The sequence below is a fragment of the Clarias gariepinus genome, chromosome 10 (assembly GCF_024256425.1).
Source record: "Clarias gariepinus isolate MV-2021 ecotype Netherlands chromosome 10, CGAR_prim_01v2, whole genome shotgun sequence".
Lineage (NCBI taxonomy): Eukaryota > Metazoa > Chordata > Actinopteri > Siluriformes > Clariidae > Clarias > Clarias gariepinus.
The window spans coordinates 31,991,479-32,014,832 of record NC_071109.1 but is presented as its reverse complement, the minus strand read 5'-3'; the positions used below and the strand labels follow the sequence as shown (position 1 = coordinate 32,014,832).

Sequence of the window (23,354 nt, the reverse complement as noted above, 5' to 3'; positions counted from 1 at the left end):
ATGTCCTGTGAACCTTTCTAGGAAGATTTCTACCGGGATAGAAAATAAATAAATAATTAAATAAACAAATAATACCACACCTACATTTTGCATGTCTGTTCGTCCATGTATTGGTTTAGAAATCTGAAGAAAAGAAAAAAAAAAAGAAGAAAAAACTCGGTTTACGCTGTAGCTGAGTTTATGGGACAATCTGATCCTTTTGATTCATCCATAATTCATCACAAATTTCATACACATTTCCATAATTTTTATTTCTGTAAATTTGCCTTGCAACAATGACTATTGTAAACAGCGCTATATAAGAAATACATTTTAATTTAATTGCAATTTTTCTCTATTGTTGCCCTCTAGTGGATCATCAGAGACCAGCTCTTTTTATTTTAACCTTTTAATTCTATTCCTGTCAGATTTTAATTTAGTTTAAAGCCAGGTTCCGCAGTTTTCCGAAGTGTGTGTGTGTGTTAAGTCAATGACAATCTGGGAGAACTGTAGCTGCATACGATTTGAATTTAAGCAGAAGTGACTATAAAGCGAAGCAGGAATCTGGTGTTGTGTCAGAAACCCCGCTGATTTCCTCCTCGCTGTTTTTATTTAGGCTGGAGGAAAGGCACGCATCGCAGATGAAGGCCGTGTCTAAGGAATCCGAGGAGCTGAGGTCGCAGCTGTCGCAGATGGAGAAAGAGCTGCAGTACCTCAGCACCGAGCTGGAGGCGCAGAAAGAAGCCAACGTTCGCTCGCCAAGCAACACCATGAAGAACCTGGTTGAGCGTCTGAAGGCCCAGCTGGCCCTCAAAGAGAAGCAGCTCAAGGTGGGTTCCGGAAAAGCACTCGTAATCGATTCCGTCTCCTGAGAAACTGCTGTTATGTGTCCCAACGTGTTTGTTCTGATCGTTCTGCAGGCACTGAGTAAAGCCATGCTCGAGTTTCGGGCACAGATGATGTCACAGGCCGAGCAGCAGGTCATCGCCAACGCGGCCCAGAAAGAGGAGGAGCTCAACGTTCAGCAGATTGTCGACAAGCAAACCAAAGAGCTTAAGGTCAGAGGTCGGACACACGTACACAGAGGTGCAGAGGGGCCCAGATGTATGTTTGTTAGCATATATAAGAGGAAACCCGGATTGATTAATGAACATCAGTGAACATCAGGTTCTGTATGAGAAGCAGCGGCTTATAAAATTGTTTTATTAGCACAAACCATCATTAATTACTTACTTTTTTTAACTAATTCGTATATTTTGAATAACTTGGATAAAAAATACCTGTATTAGTGTGTGATGAATTATATATCCAGAAATTTGCTAAGAGACTAAATATTATTGTACACAATAGTCTAATATTTATTATACACATACATTTTTATAAAGATATGTATTAATATTAATATAACTTTATTAAAGTCGTTTTAGAAGAGATACTTGAATACACATTAGTAAGGGTGTTAATACCTTTCTACAAAAAAGAAGAAGAAAAACTCTAGAAGAAGAACATCCTCTAACTTGTTTTAAACCTAAACTAGTGCTGCTCTTGTGCTAAAGGCTTGTGTTTAGACACAGTACACACTGAGGTTGTTTTAATAGTAGTCATACAGTACAACCCGAGGGAATCCTGGGGTACCAATAGTTTTATCATAGTGAGGCTAGAGGAAATGCAGCTCCTTTTATTTCAGATGCTTTTTTTTTTTTTTTGCACCATACAAGGACATCAGAAAACTGTCATGGTTTAGATGAAATATATATATATATATATAACTAAGCGTACTTACTTGTTGTATTATAAGATCAGTATAGCGTTTTCAAAATTGTCGCTGTGGGTCCCCTAGTGGGCCGTTAAGGTACTGCATGTGAGCAGTTAGAGGTCATTTAAAAATGTAAAAGTTTTTACTTGCTTTCATGAGTACATATTTTAAAACATAAAAAAAATTATCAGACCCAAATAAAACATAAAAAAAATTATCAGACGCAAATAAAACAAAGCAATATATTAAAACCAATGTGATTCATGTTGTTCTGTGTGTCGTCGTCATCATCAGGCCCGCGTCAAGGATCTGAGCGACGAGCTGCAGAGCTGGAAGGAGAACGTGAAATCATGCAAAGCCCGAGAGAACTCTCTGAAGCAGGAGATGGAGAGCCTAAGGCGTGAGCTCCAGAGGAGCCAGAAGCTCCAGAGCAAACTGCAAATCGAGAAAGACGATCAGGAAGAACAGCTGGACGAGCTGAAGCAGAAGGTGAAGAGACTCAGCAGCAGTTTACAGGTACAGACACACACGGGCCACACTGACGAGGTCCAATACTGAGACACGGTAAAATGCACGAGGAGCACCACCAGGGGGCACCGTCATCAATTACAAATACAGTACCGTGAAATCATTTAGATAATTCATTAAAAGATATTTACAATAAAATGTATAATACTCTTTCCGTGGAGGTCAGATATTACATTATGATTCAAGGAAGAATTTCTACACTACGTGGTGTGTATCACGTTTATCAGTTTGCTCACTAACTGTCAGCAGTACAAGAGTTAAATAGTTTGATGACGTATTAAGTGCCTACATTTTTTAGATTTAAGAATATAATTTTTAAATAAATATATAGAGAAAAATAAACACTGAAAAATAAAGAAAACTCAGTACAAAATTTTAACACCACATCAGCACATTCCAATCAGCTAATCATCAAAATCAGTAGTTTCTTACGTAACACAAGCACAAAGAGTGAAGTCGAGACTTTTCTCTAGATATTCTGGCTCCTTGATGATTTCTGGTAAAGTAATAAAGATACATTTTTAATTAATAAAAATAAGTCCAGTTATTTCCTTTCATAGATGAATCAAGGTGTTAAGGTGCCCATGTGTCATCTTGCTATTTTTGTAAAATTCTATTTTATTTATATAGCGCTTTTAACAATAGTCATCGTCACAAAGCTACTTTACCGAATAAATAAATATGATAATATTTACATAAATGAATATATACTATAATTATCAACTAATCAGTTTGTCCCTGGTGAGCAGGCCGGGGGTGACGGTGGCAAGGAAAAACTCCCTGAGATAACAATAGGAAGAAACCTTGAGAGGAAACAGACTCAACAGAGAACCCATTTCATCTGGTTGAAATCAGATCGTATAACCATAAATCACTCATAAAAGGTGCTTAACTTAATATTTAGTCCATGTTTGTTGTTAAAGACTCAGGTAAAAAAATATATATATATGTTCATGGGAATTTCAGCCCTAAACTATTAAATGACTGCAGTCACAAACCATCACAGAAAAAAACTGCCTGCATCAAGGCTATCTTCATTGTTATCAAGTGGAACCGTCCTCAGTCACCACACGGAACCCAAACAGAGGATTCTTCCATTCTACAAGTCAGGGATCGCTGGCAACTCAGGAGGGCCATGTGTAGCTTGACCGAGAGAGAGAAGAGTTAGGTACGCTATTAGTCACATAATATATAACTTGAATGTATGTTTTGTGCAGAGCGCAAGCAGGGTCTCCGGCAGGACTAACTATGACAGCATAACTAAAAGGAAGAGCAAGAAGGAAACACAGACATGAGGAAAGTAAGGCAACCAGTCACTCCACCGTCAACAAATCTGAGTGATCAATGAGAGTGGGGAAGACAGCATCTAAACATACCAGTTCACCGTAATACTCTATGTCCATAAGTCGCCCAGCCCACATCTGCTTCTTTACCTTAGTCAAACGTTTAGCAAACTGCTTGGCTGAATAAATATGTTTTCAGCCTAGATTTAAATGCTGAAACTGTGTGGAGGCTTGAAAATTAATTGGAAGGCTATTCCATAACAGAAGCTGTAGTTTATAATAATACAGGGTACCAACAAGAAGCCTGCATCCTTTCATTAAAGTAGGTCTGGCGCATCATAAAACACCAGTCTTTCACCCGGGTCCCAAGGTGCAAGACCATTCAGTGCTTTATAAGTTAATCGTAATATTTTATAATTAATGTTAAATTACAATAGGATATAGAGGTGATCTGCTCAAATCTTGTGGTTCTAGTGAAGATTCTCGCTGCTGGACTGACTGAAACAGCATGGCCATCCTTGCATCCATTCTAGCTACATGTGATCCTAATACCAGTACTTTTGTCAGAAGGAAGTTAATAAGCATCCAGTGTTTAATGTCTTTCACACCCTACCTCAACTCTATTAGGTTGTTTTTTCTTATCTGGCTTTGCTGAGACATATCATTAGCATAATAGCGGAAACCAATACCATGGTTACCAATTTTGTTCCCAGAAAAAGCAGAGAAAAGAAAAAATGGCAATGGACCTAAAACAGAACCTTGTGGAACACCAAACTTCGGTTGAGTACATGTACTGTAGAAAGTCATCATTTACATCTATAAATTGATAACGATCTGTCAAACAAGACCTAATCCAGGAAAGGGCTATTATATTGACATTTTCTAAATTATCATGGAGAATAGTATGATCAAGGTCAAGTAAGACAAGCAAGCAACACAAGTATGTTATTTACCACTTTAACCTGCACTGTGTGTGTGTGTTGTAGGCTCAGACTGAAGATGAAGTTAAAGGGCCTTTAGTAGAGGCTTTACAGAAGAAGATACGCAGGCTGGAGTCAGAACTGGACAAGAAAAGCATGTCTGTGTCGGAGCCAGTGGAGAAAAAAACAGTGGTAAAGGATGACAAGGTGAGCAAGGAGACGAGTTACCGTTGAAGTGAGTGATTATGTTTAAAGAATTACATTCCTTTAAATCTACTACAACACCATCTAAGAAGAGATCCTGAAAAGTGTGTGTTACATCACAGTGCCGTCAGATTTTCAGTCTGATTGGATGTTACATTTGAATATTATATACAGGTAGACCCCAAACGGACCACGTAAATGCAAATAAATCACGGAAGTAGCTCACATATATTGTACAAAAAATAGACACTGCAGTGCACCGATTTCAATGAATTAGTCCAAGAGCACAATGATAAAAAATGTCTGTCCTGTAAAGCTGTCCTAATAATGAATAATCCTATATTTGGAAAATCTCCTCGCGATTTAAAGGCGCAGAGAAAACACAGTTACATTGTGTGAAATTCATTTAGTTTTTGGCCACATAATGGCAATGTGGGGAAAGGGGACAGAGATTTAGTCAAGTGGATTGGTGTGCTTTACATCGTATATTCGTGTCAGAGGCGTATAAGACACACTTTGTCTGACATGAGAGCAAATTCAACTTATGAACAAGCTCCCTAAACTGAACTTGTTCATAAGTCGGGAGTACCTATAATTGTAATTTAAATAAATTTAAATAAATCTAAACAAATAAACCTCATTGATTTGGTGACTTTTTTTCTTTTTTCTTTATAAAAGGATATAAAAATAATGAGTTTTGTAGAAAATGGTTAGCTGTTTAAAAACTATTAAGCTGTTACACTTAAATATGTAATAATGTGTTTTAATTGTTCTTTATTATTTGTCGTGAATGATTGCAACGAGAGTCCTCTGTCCTTGCAGCCTAATAAAGAAGAACTAGTGAGGTGGGAAGAGGGTAAGAAGTGGCAGGCGAGGATGGAGAAAATCCGCAATCTTTTAAAAGACAAAGAGAAAGAGACGGAATCTCTTTCCAAACAGCTGACCACCCTGAAGGAGCTCTACGGAAGGTCAGACAGCGCACAACACCCCATGCCACGTCACGCTTTAAATAAGAGATTAAGTACGTTTATTTATGTGAGGTTTGATCTCACAACCTGCGCAGGCTGGAACAGGAGAAGCTGGGCCTGCAGAGAAAGCTGAAGAGTCGAGGCGTGACGGTGGATCAGGTGGTGGGCACGCGGGCCACCCTCGAGGCTGACAAGGAGATCGAGGAGCTGAAGAATAGGAACCGTGAGCTGGAGCAACAGATCGAGATCGTAAAGTACGCCTGAATTCTTAAATACTGACTCAGCATCATCATTGATTATAATACTGAATTGTGGATTTTTTTTTTTCCCTTTTCAGGCAGCAGCAGGCTTTACCTCGGGACGCTGCGATGGAGGACATGAACACCAGGAACCGCTACCTAGAGGAACGACTTCACTCTCTGGAAAGCCAGCTTGCAAAAGAGCCCTTGTCCAGGCCATCAGTACGTATCTGTTTTTTGTGTTCTGTTCCGAGAAGGCTCACACATCAGGAGCATAATGGCACTTATGAAATAATTACAAGCCTTAATCGTTCACTTTAGAATCTTTTTTTTAAATGAATAAACAATGTGTTAATAATGAATAGTAAGAATTTAATAATTAAGCACACTGGATGTGCGTTGGCGTTTCTTTTCTTGCTTAAACTGTTTTTCCCTTCTACCTTATCACCTTTTTCATCTTCCTTCCATTTGCTTACAAGGATAAAGCCATGGTTTCGTCTTCTACCGTGTCTCTTTTATTTCCTAAACCCCATCTCTCTATGACTTTTGAGGTCACAAATGACATTGAAGATGAAAAAGCACAGCTTTCCACATCAAGCAAAGACCAAAGATCCTATCAGGATGGAGATCACAAAGATACGTTGACTAAAACCCAGACTGAAACTGATACAGTATGTGAAGAAGGTGGACATCATGCAATGGAAGATACATCCATCGGTGGTCAGGAATTTGATTTAGGAAACAAGCCTGAACAGGAAACGCCGCCCAAGAGTCAAGATTCAGGAGAAGTGACAGAAGGAAAGGACGAGCTCCATGAAGGGGAGGTGGAAATCAGCAAAATGGCGTCTGTAACTTCTCAGACAAAGCTAGGACTGTTTGATGGATCAAAGGTCACCTTGAAAGAACACGAGGAACCAAATGAACAAGAATGTGAGGAGAAGGATCAGCAAAATGAGGGAGCAGACAAAGAACCAGCGTCTCCTAGAGATAAGTCTGAGCTGACTGATCAGGAAAAAAGTAAGGATGGAGAGACATCTAAAGAAGAGAAAGTTCTCCTGAAACTAAGTGCCAAACACCATGAGCTTGGACAGTTGGCATCACCATCTTCTACAGCAGATAAGAATGAACAGGAGAGACAAGACGAGGTACCCGACCCTAACGAGAAAGATAGCGCTGCAAGGCATCGTACAGTACCTCCGTAGTCTTCCCGCTTGTGCTCGTTTCTCAGTGCTTGGCCCCCCTCGCTGTAACTTACCAAACCCTGTTTTGTATGTCTGTACCAAATCTTACTCAGGTAGTGTCAACTGTTCGCTGTTGTTTTTTTAATTTCGCACTGCTTAGAAATGTCAATCTCTGCGCAGACGTCTGGCCGGGGCTCGGCAGGGACGCCGACACAGAGGGAGCACGACCTGCAGAAAGAGAACCTCAAGCTCTCCAGCGAGAACCTGGAGCTGCGCTTTCAGCTGGAGCAGGCTAACAAAGACCTGCCACGACTGAGGGTAGGCCAAGATCCTTCTCCTATCCAGAAAAGTAGATAAAAAAAAGAAATGTTTTATCTATTAAATGATAAATGTGCCGCGACATTTAAACAGGAATTGTAGTATAATTGTACTGTACTGTACATTACACTGATGAATACGAGAGAAAGAATTCTGTACTTCTGGAGCTCGGGAATGGTAAACTCTCTGTAATGTGATGTTTTCTTTAAGGGGTCACTTAGGCAGTTTTAAAAAATACTTAGGATGTCACTTAGGCAGCTTTGAAAAAAAATCTTGCAAGGGAAGATAAGGTAAGAAGGAATTGATCAACAAAAAAATTAATTTATGACATTATTTTATTTCTCCCTAGGCTCAGGTATCTGACCTGAAAGAAATGTGCGATGCTCTGAAAAAGGAGAAAGTGGAGGTGGAAAAGAAGCTGGGGAATGTCCGTGGGGTAAGACGTGACCGTTTTGGGGGTTTCTGGTTTTCATAACTGGGATGCATGTTGATGGAGTATTTTGTGTTCACTTCTATGCCGTCAGTGTGATTAACATTATATAGCATGTTGTTAAAGAAAACTACGATGATTTTTCTGTCTAAAAGTGTTTTATTTCACTTTATACACCACAGTAATTTGCCAAACTTTTTATTTATTTTAAAGAACATTGTTAGAAAGAACATGTTCTTAAAACTAAGTGCAGTGAAAGTTTTGTGTATCACACACATACACTACCGCTCAAAAGTTTGGGATCACTTGCAAAAAATTTTTTTGTGATTTATTTTCTACATGCTATTTTCTATATTATATATTTTTATGGAGCTATATGTTATATATTATTATACTAATAACACTATTGATCATATGACAGCAGTAACAAGTTGTAACTTAAAAGACTTACAAATCTCCAAGTCGTAAGACTCATGTTTCATTCAGACAGTGCTATGTACATGGTCCCTAACTAAGTGTCATCATCTGCAGGGTAACTGCTCATTTTAGTTAAATGTCTATTAAATAAATATACATTTTACTTTTTAAATCACCACGTCTTTAATGATTTGGAGCACAACTTGGTCCCTGATATCACTGACATTATAGCAGTCTTATCCTCTCTGTTTCTCTTTCTCTTTACAGCCAGCGCAGACCATACGAGGCGGAAAGAGCGTCCCTGAGCTGGAGAAGACCATCACACTGATGAAGAAGGTGGTGGAGCGGGTGCAGCGTGAGAACGAGACTCTGAAAAAGAGCTCGGGGACAGCGATCCAAGAGCAGCTCACCGCTCTACAACACGAGCACCAGCAACTCAAGGTCACTAAACCGTACAGCCGGACCAGAACAACGCTCCTGCGCTCATGTGTGTGTGCTTTCTGAATGGCAGGGAACTCTGGTTTTGTTTTTGTTTTTCTCAGGCTGAATACAACAGGATGAAGGAGAGGAATCAGCTGATGTCCAAACTCGAGTCACAGGCTAAAGGAATGGAGAAAATAGCGATGGAGAACGAGCGGCTGCGCAGGGACATCAGAAAGGTGACAGGACCGGACCGAGCTGAGACATGGTTCTCGTCTCTATTTATTATCTTACAAAAGAATGGGAGACATTTTATTATGACAGTAGTCTGAGATTTTTTTTCTTTTATACACGAATGTACAGGTAGTCTCTGACAAGTTATGAATTTTCGCAGATACGAACGTACAACGGTCCTACGAACATGCATAGATGCGAACAAATCATGGAAGTAGCTCACATGTATTGTATAAAGAATTTACACCGCAGTGCACCAGATACCAATATGCACAATTATATACGATATATTCAGTGTGTAAGTGAATGTAAAAAGGTCTTTCCTGTAAAGCCTGTCCTGATAGTGAATAATCCTTAACAAAACAGTGTTTACAGTCCAATACAGTGGAAAACAGCTCTGAGACAAAATGACGTCCGGGATTCCCCTCACGCTTTAAAGCCACAGTCATTTTCATAGATGCAGTTCCGGTGTTTGGCCACATGATGGCAGTGTGGGGAAAGGAGATAGAGATTTAGTCAAGTGGATTGTAATGCTTTATATTGTATATTTCTGTGAAAGGCATTGAAGACTCAGTTTGTTGGACTTACGAACGTGCTCCTGAAACAGAGCTTGTTCATAAGTTGGGGACTGACTGTATTATCGTTCTCAGCTTCTATCTATCTACATACACTCACCAGTAGCATCAAGGAGTCTCTGTCCTTGCCATTTTAGTGCTTAATTAGCAGATTACGGCTGTTAATTAGCAGATTAGTTAAATCTGGTGTGCTGGAAGCTGAGAAAACACTAACATGTGTTTAAAAAGCCTCTCCTGATGAGCAAGCAGTTCATTTCTCGAAGGAAACACATCTTAGCCTTCGCCCTCCATGGTTTGTGTTGCCTTGGTGGGGGAGCGCCATAACGACAGGCACTGTGGGAATCAGCCAAGATAACATGAGGGAGAAAATCTGAATGTTCCTGAGAAAAAAACTGATAAAAAAAAAAGTGAGGCGAGATTTAAGCCCACACCCTGGAGGTGCAAGGCAACAGTGCCAACCACTAAGCCACCCTGCCACCATTCTTGGCATTTATAGAAAACAAATGCATAAATCATGCAGAACTGAAATTAGATTTTATTTAACTCCTCCCACTTGGATAGAGATGAGTAAAGTTTAGCCAGAAGTGTATTTCAGGCTAGATAAGTATGTGTAGGTATTAAGATCTTGAGGAACAGACATGGCATAATTACCAAACCATAAGTACAGTGTATTTACCTTAATTAAATAATGTTGTGGTGTCAAAGCGTTTTAGAAGACAAATCAATTTAAAAAAAAACCTGATCCCCTCTCGTTTTTATCGTATTGATTCCGGCTTTCGGAATTTAGCTACATGTGATGCTTTTCTTAGAGCACCAGACATTTATATGCGGACGAGTATTAAAGTTTAATTAAACACTCCTCGGTTTTGCCGAATAACTGGAGATCAACACAGGGTCACATGTTCTGATTCAGGAATCAGAGGCTGCGGAGAAGCTGCGAGTAGAGAAAAGCAGCCTGGAGGTAAGAAATGAAAAGCTGAAGCTGGAGCTCAAAGATACCAACCAGAAGCTCCTGCTGGCTCAATCGAAGGGTCCACCTATAGACGGCGCCGACAGCAAGGCCTGGAAATCCAAAGTTGTGGCGAGGTACAAAACTAGCTACTCGTATCATCCACAAATACATCGATAACAATGTTATGTTGTTCAGTTGAAATCTTTTTCTGCAGGTTGTTTGAAAATAAAATGAAAGCGCTCGAGAACGAACTCTCCAAGAAGAACACGAGTCTCTCGGAGCTCAAAGTGCAGCTCGCAGAATCTCACGAGAGAGAGCAGACATCACGGCAAACCGTCACACAGCTGAAGGAACAAGTGGGTTCACATAAACATTACTGCCCGCTCGGGTTCGGTCTCTGATTTGTCAGTGATTGATTTGTCAGTTCTCTCTCTCTCTTTATTGTGTAGGTGGAGCTTCTGAAAAATCTTCCCAGTGATGATCTCGCTAAGGAGTTTAAGTCAGTAAGGTATCTACATCATATTTATTAACTTGGTTTTAAACTCACAACCTTCTCTTGACATGAGGGAACGGTAAAATTAATATAGAGGTCCGTAAACACGTTAAAGTCGCTTAGTGTGACATTCATCATTCAAGGTTGGCGAACCACCAGCTGGAGAAGGAGAAGCTTCGCCTAAATGAGAGGATCCAGAAATATGAAAAGCAGTTCGGATCCCATCTGGACGGACCAGGTAAGATCGACCAGGGATAAGAAACATATTGATAAACCAGCACTAAAGCTGAAGCACTTTTTTTTTTTTTTTTTTAATTAAAAGTCTTTAGAGGTCATAAGGTTATTTTTGCACTCTAGTGCACTATGTAGGGTATACAATCCCTTTTTCCAACAAGTAGTGACCTTGATCAGGGGTTAGAGAGGATTTTTTTTTTAATTCAGCTGTGTGTTAGACGCTATTTAGCTTTGTAGCTAACGTTAGCCGCAAACAGAACGACACGGGCGGTTCAGAGGCAATTCGGAACGACTTAGAAGTGATGAGTGCAGAAACTGCATGTTGTTTAAGACGACGTAACGTTATCAGATGTGTGTTCTCGCTAAAGTGCTTCTGTGACTGGTTGTGAATGTGGATCCGGCAGGCAGCCGCTCTCTCCTCAGTACTGCAGACCGTACAGACCTACTCTCATTTATACACACTTATCTGTATGATATTACATCATTCCAAATTGTTCAGAAACATCATTTCTAGCATCCCTGTGTGATCTCTCTCTAGGATACACAGAACTCCAGGCGCAAATCGAGGCATCAAGTGCTGAGAAGAGCCAGCTGCAGGTACGTGCACTTTTTAAAAATATCTCCAGATGTGTCCAAGTTACTTAAAGTAACTTGGACACATCTGGAGATATTTTTAAAGATTCCTCGTCAGATTATTATTATTTTTTTTAAAGGATGAAATTTTGGACTTGTTACTAAAGAACAATTTACCATAAAGACATTTTGTGAATAGCTGAGATTATGGCCCTAATTTTATTGCTTCATTTCCTGTAACAATACGCTTTTTTTTTTCTTTTTTTTTTATTATTAAAAGGATGAGATCAAAAGGATGACCAAAGAGCTGTCCAACTTCGACCCGACGTTCTTCGAGGAACTTGAAGATCTCAAGTTCAATTATAACGTAGAGGTAAAGAAGAACATCATCCTGGAGGAGCAGCTGAAAAAACTGTCTGAGCGCTTCGGTGTAGAAGTGGACATCCCGACTGACAGGTCGCTGAGTTAACACACACACACACACACACACATTCAAGAGCTAGTGATGTAAAGGTGTCCATGAGCTCTGGTAAAACTGAACCGAAGGACGAGTTTCATCAGACTTGAACGTGTGTCTACATTCTGTACAAGGTGTGTTCAAGTCAAACCGAGACTGTTTGTTTGCCAATTTTTTTTGCGGTGTATATATAGTGTACAAAGTATATTTATGAACAGTGTATAGTAAATGTTTTGACATTACTGCCTCAATAGTGATCTTTTTTTTTTTTAAGTGACAAAAATATATGTTCAAACCGTTAAACGTTTATTATGACAGCAATGTGTATGGTGCTTACACTTTTGTCTAAATAAATCACATTTACATCAATTACCTCCCATAAAATCGAGAGCAAGTCCGTCCATCATTTTCGTCTCATCATCAGGACCGTGATTAAGCGCTACAGTACAGACATAAGTTAAAGTTTTATAGAGAGAGTACTCAGATGAATGCTGTTGTTAAGCAGATAAAGAGGAATGTAGTGTAATTGATCATGCTTCGAGCCGGATGTCTTTAGCGGAGCTAAAACGGCGTCCGGTGAGGACGGACAGAGCGGCGAACAGGTTCCTCCGCGAGTCAGGTGAAGCATCGGGATCTAACGGGAGCCGGTCCACGTGAACCACCACGGGCCGGGAGTTTAAGAAGGTCTCGCCGGCGGGCCACTTCAGGCCGAAGTGATGTCGATGAACCTGCAACGAGAAGTAACAGATCAGGAGTGATGTGTATGAAGTGTAGGAACGAACAGAGAGCTGATTGTACAAGTACAAGATCTGTGAAAAAGTAATTCTGTTCAGTTTTTTTTTTTTGCATATTTGTCACACTTAAAAGACTGTTTAAAGTTACAATTTGTTTGATGATTAAAAAAAAAAAGGAAATACAGTGAAACCTCGGATTGCGAGTAATACAGTTTGCGAGTGTTCCGCAAGACGACCAAAGATTTTTAATCAATTTTGACTTGGAAAACGAACAAGTCTTGGTTTACGAGTACAGAGCATCATGTATCACGCATGCGCTTCTTGTTTTGACGCAGAGCATCACGTTATCACAACTGAACCAACGGTTTTTCTCTCTCTTGCGGAATTGTTACGTCAGCATTACGTCTTAGTGCACGTTTCTTACTGGTATGATCAACATCCGTGCACGCATGTACTGTTTACTACAACACTGTGACCACGTCTGTGTCTCTCACACACACACACACCTCTCCTACTTTTGCTTTCACAGACACACACACAAACACTCTTTCTCTCTGCTCTACACAGAAACACTGCTCTGTCTTCTGTTTTTGGGACTGTGAAATGAATAATTTAAGTTTCCATTATTTCTTATGAGAAAAAACAATTCTGCTCGTAATCCAAGGTTCCACTTTATAGTTGCAAGCAACAATGAGCGTGCCGAAGCACCCTGCACAAGCACTACTCAAGCACACTAGAAAAAACAGTGAGGCACACTGGGCACGTGCATTTATAGGCAACATTATGACAATTTTAGAAAAGGGGGGATTTTATGTTTAGCTTAATGATAACTTTTTCAAACTTGACACTGGAGACCCCTTTCACTTCTCCTTACAAAAGCATCAGTACACTACAGCATATCAATAACAACATCCCTGTTAATGAACAGAAACACTAAGAGGCTAAGAGATGGAAGACGTTACCTTGACAAGCGTACCGTCCTTACAGTGCCACACTATTCCTTCCACTCGGCCCTCATCACTTTCCAGAAACCAAGAGCGAAGCCGATGGTACTCCACCGCAGGAGCGTCCCGAACGCGCAGGATCCCATGCGGCACCAGGACGTGAAGCGGATTCTTCTTACTGCCCAAACCTGAGATTAAAACCAGTTACAACTAATAGTCAATAGTTGTAGTAGCAGAATTCCCACTACAAATACTACAGACCACTGTGGTGATATAATGCAACACCAGAATTGTAGTACAAGTACAGATGTTTGCTGTATTTTAAATGGAGTAAAAGTAAAAAGTAGTCTTCAGTGACACTACTCGAGCTGTTCCCTCTCACCTCTGGTTATGACTTCTTACAAAAATCTCTTTAATGTTTTAAAAGTTCAGACACACCAGAGCGATGTGTCAGGAACATCCTGTCATGATACTTGAAGATATTTATACATTACATGACCTTTTAATACACGCTTTGAATGTATTTTTATACTTTTTTTTTTTTTTTCATTTAATATCCACAAACTACTATAGAACAATTTAAATGTCCTATTATACTTAAAATGATCAAAACCTTTGTGGTATATTAAAAATTATTTTCCACGTAAGAAAAAAATCCACCTCAGAAATATGTCTAAGGACATGTATTGTGAGAATTTATCACCATTCTGGTACCGTATCATACGGTACATGATGTAGCCTTGGTGCTTACTCGAAAACCGCACAACAACAACAACTTTGTCTTTCGGCTGTTCCCTTTCAGGGGTCGCCACAGCAAATCATCTGCCTCCATCTAACCCTATCCTCTGCATCCTCTTCTCTCACACCAACTAACTTCATGTCCTCTCTCACTGCATCCATAAATCTCCTCTTTGGTCTTCCTCTAGACCTCCTGCCTGGCAGTTCCAACCTCAGCATCCTTCTACCGATATATTCACCATCTCTCCTCTGAACATGTCCAAACCACCTCAATCTGGCCTCTCTGACTTTATCTCCAAAACATCTAACATGGGTTGTCCCTCTGATGAACTTATTCTTGATCCTATCCATCCGCGTCACTCCCAAAGAGAACCTCAACATTTTCAGCTCTGCTACCCCCAACTCTGCCTCCTTCTTCAGCGCCACTGTCTCTAAGCTGTAGAGCATCGCTGGTCTCACCACTGTCCTGTACACCTTTCCTTTCATTATTGCTAAAAACCGCACACCTGAACACTAAAAATAAAGAACAAAGCATAAAAGAAGTTAATGGCGTTACAGACGATCCGGCGATATCCCTTACCGTACGGGTTCCCGTTCACGTTGGTCCCGATGAGCTCCAGCGTTTGTTCCATCAGCCCGCTCAAAGGAACGCTGGCGATTTCCAGAGAGTCTTCATCCTCGACGCTCGGCCTCAGAACGAGAGCCTCTCCGGCGTCGTAATCAACCACAGACGCGTGCCAGCAGTACTGCTTGTTAGAACCGTCCACAGGAACCCAGCCTTTAAAATAAAAGCAAAAATTTCAGGTCTCAATATTGCTCACTGCAAGATTTAGTGAAGATAAGCCCCGCCCACTACATCTAAAATGTTTTGACATTAAAGGTTTGTGCACAAAAAGCGTTTGTGTACAAATATATGAGATATAATACATGAAAGGATATAGCTGCGTCACTGAAACACACACATTTATAAGCTCCATCTATAATTGAATTATTTTGCAGCGTTTTTTTTTTCCTCGCGGTACGAGTGTGCGATTACAATTAAATGTTCAACTCTCCAGACTTGCGAACCTCAAATTTTTCAGTTTGTGCCTCGAGTTGCGTTACTCAAAGGTTACTTACGTGTGCAGATACTGACGCCCCTGTGCTACCATTAGCTGCGAATTGAGTGCACGGTTTACTCGCTCCTGCTTGTCACGCTGCTCCAACGTGTCAGGAGAAATATCATTACCTCACAGTATGACATAAAAGGTGATGATGATGCTGCTGCCTACAGTTAGACAATGCGGATCACACAATACCACCTGCTACACCACTCACCGGCCCGTGGCAGGCCAAACAGAATTTCAGTTTACAATACAGATTACTTAGAAGTAAATTTTGACCAATTTTAGATAAAGGTCCGACTGAGAATGAATGCGGGTTTAAAAGTGATTCGCTTGAGTAGATCAAATCAATTCTGAATCGAGTCAAAGGGCAGAGCGGTAGCACCGCAGCAATTCTGTTCTGCAGGTCTAGACAGACGAGATAAAAAAAAAAATAAAAAATGAGCAGGATGTGACAGACAAAATGTTTTAAGGCTAGTTATGTATTCATATAAGAATCTATTATAATTATTACCACAGATTAGCGATACGCAATATAAAAATTAAAAAACAAAAGAATAAATATGACTCTGATCTAAAAAGTCCCCACTGATTTATACAGAGCTTTAGGATGACATGCAGTCGGTCTTGTACAGAACATAAGGGTCGTTTACCCGGGATGTGTCCCTGTTCATCGGGTACCGGGTGTCCGCTCTCATACTGAACCCGACGGGCGGGAATCCAGGATTCAGGCACGGTCCGGAAATCTTCTCCCACATTCCATGTGAAACCTGTAGACAAAAAAGCACACGAAACGGACATCCTTCATGGCCGAACCGTAACACTCAACAAACCGAGTGATTCGAAAAAAAATAAATACCTTTACAGGTCTTCTGAGAGTATTGATATTTCTTAAACCTCTTGTCCGCCTGCTTGGTGGGTTTCCGATCCAGACGAGCCCAGAGGTACACTTCTCCTGTAACGCAAACCAAAGCAACAAGGTAAGATATTGTGTGTGGACTGAAAAACAAAAAGCATGCAGATGTGCACCACCTCTGTACGGCGTGACGTAGCAGCACGTGCCGTCCAGCTTCTCGGTGGCGAGCGCATGGTGGACGTCCGACTCGAGAGCCACGGGATTCACCGTTTCCGTAGCAACCACCTGAAAATTCTGATCACATGAAAGCGAAATCAGATAAAATCAGGAGATATAAAATTAAATCATCAGCTTTACCCAATTATCTTGTAACTTAGGGTGCACCCTGCAAGGGCACAAAAACAAACAAACATACACACAAATCATATAAAAGGTAGGGGGAATAAGGAGAAAAGCCAAGAATAGGCAAAGCATGCAGAGCAGAGCATGCAAACTTCTCTCTCTCTCTCTCTCACACACACACACACACACACACACACACGATTCAAACCCACAACCATGGAAGTGCAAGGCATACATATATAAGCTACTGTAAAATTGATGCAGTTAGTCTGTATTTAAAGGAAGAAAACATGAAAGACTGATGGAGGCATAAAAGGATGTTTATAATAACAATTACTGTCTCTAATGTACCTTTAATCTTTGAGCTCATAAACCACTTGAGAAATAACCTGAATAAATGATTAAACACTGTGTATACTGATGTTTGCTAATTAAAAGTAAAACATATGAATATAAGAGGTGAAAGCTGTCCATAAATCCCTTAATAAACAATAGAGGGCTAATAATCAGTGAGACAGTATCTGGGCGTGGCTGTGTCCCAATCCGCAGCGCCCTCACTACACGGTGCTCTACACACTGCTCTGGGAGCGCGCTGGTTTAGCGCCTACCGAGTGGACTCGCGCGCGGTTTGGGACCAGGCGCGCTCTCCTGTCTAGCTCACCTGGCCATCCCGCTTTCTGGAAGCTGCTTCTTCTCTCACCTCGGTGAGAAACACACACGGGATCTTCTGCTGCACGGACCCGAGACGCCTCATGGCTCACACACACACTCCGACAGTGTGACACTCAGATCCCTACACACTCCACACACCGCTCCGACATTTCAGCCGCGGGTTTAAACATTAGCATGTCTGCAGAGAGCTGTTTATCTGCGCCGAGAGGAGAAGGAACGGTGAGCTCTCTGCTGCCACCTACTGGACCGGAGTGTTAACTGCCCGAGACCTGTACTCCGACTGCGTTCCATTCCGAAGTGTACTTCACAGGGTGCTCCCTACTTCCTGCTACGTTTGTAGGGAATGTCGGTGAAGGGAACTTCCCTCGAAAAAAACTCTATACATAGCATGGTTACATAAGCACCTCAGATACATGTTGCTGCTGCTGTGGAAGTTTTACACAAATTTACAACATTAAATATTGAATATTTATTGACACAAAAACTGATACCGTTATAGAACATACAATTGAAATTTGTATTAATTGTAAATAGATTATTGATTAATAATAATAATAATAATTAATTAAAGATGTACAGAGATGTATTTCTTTGTACAGATTACTAGCCTATATAATACTAAGGATTTCCTGATTCAAGTAAAATTGACATTTTTGTGTTTTTTTAATATGATCTCATCCTCGATAATAATGATATGTATATAAATCCTTTTTATAAGTCCAGTTTTTCTTGACATTTTATTTTAATCTGGAAATCTTAGTATTATTTATGCTAGTAAACTCATAAAAAATATATAAAATCTCTACTTTTTTAATCAATTATTATTATTAATTAATAATTTATTTACAAGTTATACACATTTCAATAGTTTGTTTTATAATAAATATTCAGTATTCAATGGGCGTAGTGTAAAATGTTACCATGGTGACGCACGGAGAAAGTGACGTCTGCGCTGGTAACTTCGCGGGGTGACTTCCCAATGGTGGAGTTTTGTCGAGTGAATTTCCCTTTACTGACATTCCCTACAAACGGAGCAGGGAGTAGGGGACACCCTGTAAAGTACACTTTGGAATGGAACGCAGCCAATGATTCAATGAAGGAGAAAAGTGAATCAGTGAGTGGGGTAAAGTGGTTTAGTGATTTAGGGAGGGGGGTAAAGTGATTCAGTGAGTCAGTGAGAGGGGTAAAGTGGTTCAGTGAGTCAGTGAGGGGGGTGAAGTGGTTCAGTGAGTCAGTGAGGGGGTAAAGTGGTTCTGTGGTTTAGTGAGGGGGTAAAGTGGTTCAGTGAGTCAGTGAGGGGGTAAAGTGGTTTAGTGAGTTAGTGAGGGGGGTGAAGTGGTTCAGTGAGTCAGTGAGGGGGTAAAGTGGTTCAGTAAGTCAGTAAGGGGGGTAAAGTGATTCAGTGAGTCAGTGAGGGGGGTAAAGTGGTTCAGTGAGTCAGTGAGGGGGTAAAGTGGTTCAGTGAGTCAGTGAGGGGGGTAAAGTGGTTCAGTGAGTCAGTAAGGGGGGTAAAGTGGTTCAGTGAGTCGGTGAGGGGGTAAAGTGATTCAGTGAGTCGGTAAGGGGGGTAAAGTGGTTTAGTGAGTCAGTGAGGGGGTAAAGTGATTCAGTGAGTCGGTGAGGGGGGTAAAGTGGTTCAGTGAGTCAGTGAGGGGGTAAAATGGTTTAGTGAGTCAGTGAGGGGGTAAAGTGGTTTAGTGAGTCAGTGAGGGGGTAAAGTGAGTCAGTGAGGGGGTAAAGTGAGTCAGTGAGGGGGTAAAGTGGTTCAGTGAGTCAGTGAGGGGGTAAAGTGGTTAAGTGAGTCAGTGAGGGGGTAAAGTGGTTCAGTGAGTCAGTGAGGGGGTAAAGTGGTTCAGTGAGTCAGTGAGGGGGTAAAGTGGTTCAGTGAGTCAGTAAGGGAGTAAAGTGATTCAGTGAGTCAGTGAGGAGGTAAAGTGATTCAGTGAGTCAGTGAGGAGGTAAAGTGGTTCAGTGAGTCAGTGAGGGGGTAAAGTGGTTCAGTGAGTCAGTGAGGGGGTAAAGTGATTCAGTGAGTCAGTGAGGGGGTAAAGTGGTTCAGTGAGTCAGTGAGGGGGGTAAAGTGGTTCAGTGAGTCAGTGAGGGGGTAAAGTGGTTCAGTGAGTCAGTAAGGGGGGTAAAGTGGTTCAGTGATTTAGGGAGGGGGGTAAAGTGGTTCAGTGAGTCAGTAAGGCGGTAAAGTGGTTCAGTAAGTCAGTGAGGGGCAAACGTGGACAAGTAGTGTAATCAGGGGGAAAAAGTGCATTATTAGGAGAAAGTGCTCAGATACAGTTCTTACTAAAGATGGGGGAATAAATTGTTATGTCTTGTGATAATTTTTTGCGGCAATTCATGTATCGACACACTGACACTAAAACCATTTTTTTACATTTATTTTTTAAGTTATATATTTTTTCTATTTAATGTGGTTAAATAGTGCAGTTCCTCTCTAATCCTGCAGGTGGTGCTGTAAACGATTCACACTTTGGCAGGCAGCACAGCCTCCTGCATGGAAGGAGTTTGAGAATAATTTGCCAAGTTTGTTTAGAGCTGTAACAAAACAGATATCAGAAAACTGCTGGATATTAATGGGAGTGAGGAAAAGAAGAATAATTTCCACAATATTATAATTATTATATTATTATAATCAGCCCACATAAAGTACTACTACTCATGAATTCCTACTCTCAGTATCTAAACTTACAGCTATAGGTTTATAGAAAGACAAAGTCAGTGTGTGAGGAGGACAGCGTGTCTTTATGGTGTATTTGTGTGAATAAGGTTTAACCGTATCAACAAACACTGACATGCAGGAGAGATTTAAACACAAACATCAAACTGTGCTTTTTTATTTCCACTTCCTTTAATAAGAATCTGAAGCGCAATCAGTAACCCGGTTCACGCTTTAGACATCGCGAGCTGCAGAGAAGCGAGCGCTGATGTGTGAACGTACCAAAAAAACGTGACAGCTGTGGATGAGTAACATCAGATCCATTAGAGCAGTGAGTGCAAAATATCGCGACGTGCCTTTTAGAGACGCTCTGAAGCAGCACTGTTGAATACCTGTAAAATTCACGAGGTTTGTATTTACAGGGGAATTTAATAACGCTAAGCTGCGCACGTTCAGTCTCTGACTCTACATACACACACACACCCCGCTCTCTACTCAGGCTTCATGCTGAACGGCTCGAGGCGCTCGCTCTCGGGCAGCAGGTTGTTGAGGCGCTCCATCAGAGGCACGGTCTGGTCGATGCCCATCTGGATCCGCCGCAGGATCATCGACATCTCGTTTACCTTCTGGATCTGCTCGGCGTATTTAGCGTAGCGCTTCTGCCGGTCCTGCATGATGCTGAAGAGCGCCTCTACCGACAGGTCCATCTGCAACACACACACACACACTTTAAAATGCTCTCTAACATTAAAATGTTACATTCTCACATCTGCTTTGTCAGAACTTGTGCTTCTTTTTTCCAGACAGCAGTTTAGCCTCTAACCTTATTCACAGATTAGTCTTAATGCACTCATTCAGTTATCTTATCATTTTTATAGCAACAGAGAAAGAGAGATGGAGGGGGAACGCAGACAAGAAGAAAAGGAGACAGAGGGAGTGATGGACTGAGATTGTGAGAAAGAGAGAGAGAGAGAGAGAGAGAGAGAGAGGCAAACAGACAAAAGAGAGAGACAGAGACCCTGACAGAATAATAATAAAGTGAAAGAGAGACAGAGAAGTGTAAAGATAGAAAGAGAAGCCATACAGACAGATATAGGATAAATGTGACCAAATGAAAGAGAGATGGAGACCCAGACAGAGTGAGAGAGACAGAAAGACAGAGCAAGCGAGAGAGAGACAAACAGGAAGGAGTGAATATGAAGGAGAGACAGAACTAGACATTCAATTCTTTAACAGATTTTATCTACAAATTATTCAAATAAAGCTGTTTTTGAATTTGAATGATAGAGAGAGGGGCCGGTGAAGGAGCTCTTTATGAATGAGGACTCCACCGGTTTCGCTCAGTTTCTGTAAAACAGTTTCTCGGATTCGTGACGCACCTCTTTGATCCTCTTGACGAGAGCGTTCTGGTCGAAGGCCACGGCCTCTGCGCACTGGTGCAGGTGCTCCTGGTAACGCACACACAGCTGCAGCACCTGCACCGAGTCCAGCTTCTCCACGGACCCCGTGCTGGGGGACGTCTGTCCACTCAGGACACCTACAGCCAGTCCCAGCATACAGAGAGAGAGAGAGAGAGTAAACTGCAGAACTAAATGACTGTTAAATGTACAGGTAGTGCCTGACTTATGAACATTTGAGTTACAGATTTCCGCAGACATGAACGGACTGCGGTTCTAAGAACATCCGTAAATGCGAACAAATCACGGAAGTAGCTCACGTGTATTGTAAAAAAAATAAACACTGCAGTGCACCAGATACCAATAGTTAAATTATATACAATATTTTCAGTCTTTAAGTGAATGTATAAAAGGTCTAAAGTCTTGTATAATGTGCGTGTGTGTGTATGGGGGGGCGGGCAATGAGTGGGCCTCACCGATTTCACTAATCAGTCCAGGAGGAACGATGATAGAAACTGTCTGTCCTATAAAACTGTCCTGATGGTGAATAATCCTAATTTCACAGTCAAATACAGTGAAAAACAGCTCTAAGACAAAATGGTGTCCAGGATTCCTCTCACGATTTAAAGGTGCAGAGACAACACTCTTACACCTTATACCAATAAAATCTTGAATTGCGAGTAATTTAGTTCGCGATTGTTTTGCAAGACAAGCTAAATTTTAAATAAAGAAGAGGTGTGGTGTGGGGAAAGGAGACAGAGAACAAATCTGACTTACAAACACACTCGATCTTAAGTCAGAGATGAGCTGTATTTCTTTGTGGTTGGGTGTAAGAGCAAAAGGCCGAGAGGGAGAAGAAAAGAGATTGAAAAGGGAGAAAGCGAGAGCTGGTAAGAGAGAACGAGAGAGGGAAAGGTGGAAATAGAGAGCAGAAGGGAGAGACGGAAAAAGAGATAAAGGGAAGAGTGAAACACACTCTTACCCTTTAGCAGGGGCTGGAAGGTGGGGATCTCCTGCAGCTTGATGACGTCGGGGTCGTTGTGGATGTTCCGTAAAGACTGCGTTCCTTGAGCGACGACCACGATGTCGTCCATTTTCGCCCGGTGTTTCGCTGGCGAGGGCGCGACTACGAGGAACACACGACATTTACAGGACAAGTCGATCATTAAGTAGGTGAGACCCCTGAGGGTTCATGTGGATTCGTACCTGAGGCGCTGCTGTGGTCTGAATGCTTGTGCTCAGCATCGCCGCTCTGTTCCGCTCCCATCGTCTACTGCTGGTTTCTGTGTTTAATAAATAAGAGAAAGAGATCTCTGAACTGATTCACTTTCATAAAGACTTCATTATACCTGCATTAATGTAAAGAACTTCAGGCTGCATTTTAACTTTAACTTTAGGTTCTAGTTACTATTATGGATAAATGATTTCAAGTAAAACAACCTGACATGACAGAACGAATAAAACTCTAACTTACCGTAAATATGTAAAGATGTTATTTACTGTTTTTACAAAACACAAACACGCTAACTACCTAGCATTAGCTCGCTATATTTCATTATTATTGTTATTTATTTTAGTATAATAAATCTGACTGGAGGCATTTTGAATCCATAAACACGTCTGCTACTGAACAAATCACATAAAACTCAGATTTAACCCTAAAACCCATCAAGTTCCGTAAATGTTTTGGAAAGAAACCGCTAGCATCTTCCCATGTCAGATGACAAGCCGCGCGGGAT

At 41.1% G+C, this 23,354-nt stretch overlaps 3 protein-coding genes across 10 annotated transcripts in view; 1 reads left to right on the top strand and 2 right to left on the bottom strand.

The window, feature by feature from the left end:
• Window positions 1–12,318, top strand: part of cep290 (centrosomal protein 290) — a 33,200-nt gene extending 20,882 nt beyond the window's left edge. For 5 of the 8 annotated variants that reach the window (XM_053505700.1, XM_053505703.1, XM_053505702.1 and 2 more), the window contains 18 exons: window positions 596–809; window positions 900–1,037; window positions 2,030–2,251; window positions 4,533–4,673; window positions 5,493–5,638; window positions 5,734–5,892; window positions 5,976–6,099; window positions 6,357–7,022; window positions 7,239–7,376; window positions 7,726–7,812; window positions 8,491–8,664; window positions 8,766–8,882; window positions 10,366–10,538; window positions 10,619–10,760; window positions 10,854–10,912; window positions 11,041–11,135; window positions 11,670–11,728; window positions 11,985–12,318. In XM_053505700.1, the coding sequence (XP_053361675.1) occupies window positions 596–809; window positions 900–1,037; window positions 2,030–2,251; window positions 4,533–4,673; window positions 5,493–5,638; window positions 5,734–5,892; window positions 5,976–6,099; window positions 6,357–7,022; window positions 7,239–7,376; window positions 7,726–7,812; window positions 8,491–8,664; window positions 8,766–8,882; window positions 10,366–10,538; window positions 10,619–10,760; window positions 10,854–10,912; window positions 11,041–11,135; window positions 11,670–11,728; window positions 11,985–12,173 (3,043 nt within the window). In that variant the 3' untranslated portion in view covers window positions 12,174–12,318. Of the gene's footprint in view, window positions 1–595; window positions 810–899; window positions 1,038–2,029; window positions 2,252–4,532; window positions 4,674–5,492; window positions 5,639–5,733; window positions 5,893–5,975; window positions 6,100–6,356; window positions 7,023–7,218; window positions 7,377–7,725; window positions 7,813–8,490; window positions 8,665–8,765; window positions 8,883–10,365; window positions 10,539–10,618; window positions 10,761–10,853; window positions 10,913–11,040; window positions 11,136–11,669; window positions 11,729–11,984 lie in introns of those variants that run through there. The other 3 variants (XM_053505705.1, XM_053505706.1, XR_008361211.1) reach the window with 2 other exon arrangements.
• Window positions 12,319–12,450: 132 nt separating this feature from the next.
• c10h12orf29 (chromosome 10 C12orf29 homolog) lies at window positions 12,451–17,777 on the bottom strand. The gene is made up of 7 exons (XM_053505707.1): window positions 17,540–17,777; window positions 16,713–16,830; window positions 16,540–16,635; window positions 16,334–16,450; window positions 15,158–15,355; window positions 13,858–14,027; window positions 12,451–12,889 (listed from the first exon to the last, which is right to left on the bottom strand). The coding sequence occupies exons 1-7, from the start codon at window positions 17,630–17,632 to the stop codon at window positions 12,692–12,694; spliced, it is 990 nt and encodes a 329-aa protein (XP_053361682.1). The 5' UTR covers window positions 17,633–17,777; the 3' UTR covers window positions 12,451–12,691.
• Window positions 17,778–20,380: 2,603 nt separating this feature from the next.
• Window positions 20,381–23,354, bottom strand: borcs5 (BLOC-1 related complex subunit 5). The gene is made up of 5 exons (XM_053506121.1): window positions 23,090–23,354; window positions 22,822–22,898; window positions 22,598–22,741; window positions 21,598–21,755; window positions 20,381–20,925 (listed from the first exon to the last, which is right to left on the bottom strand). The coding sequence occupies exons 2-5, from the start codon at window positions 22,880–22,882 to the stop codon at window positions 20,710–20,712; spliced, it is 579 nt and encodes a 192-aa protein (XP_053362096.1). The 5' UTR covers window positions 22,883–22,898; window positions 23,090–23,354; the 3' UTR covers window positions 20,381–20,709.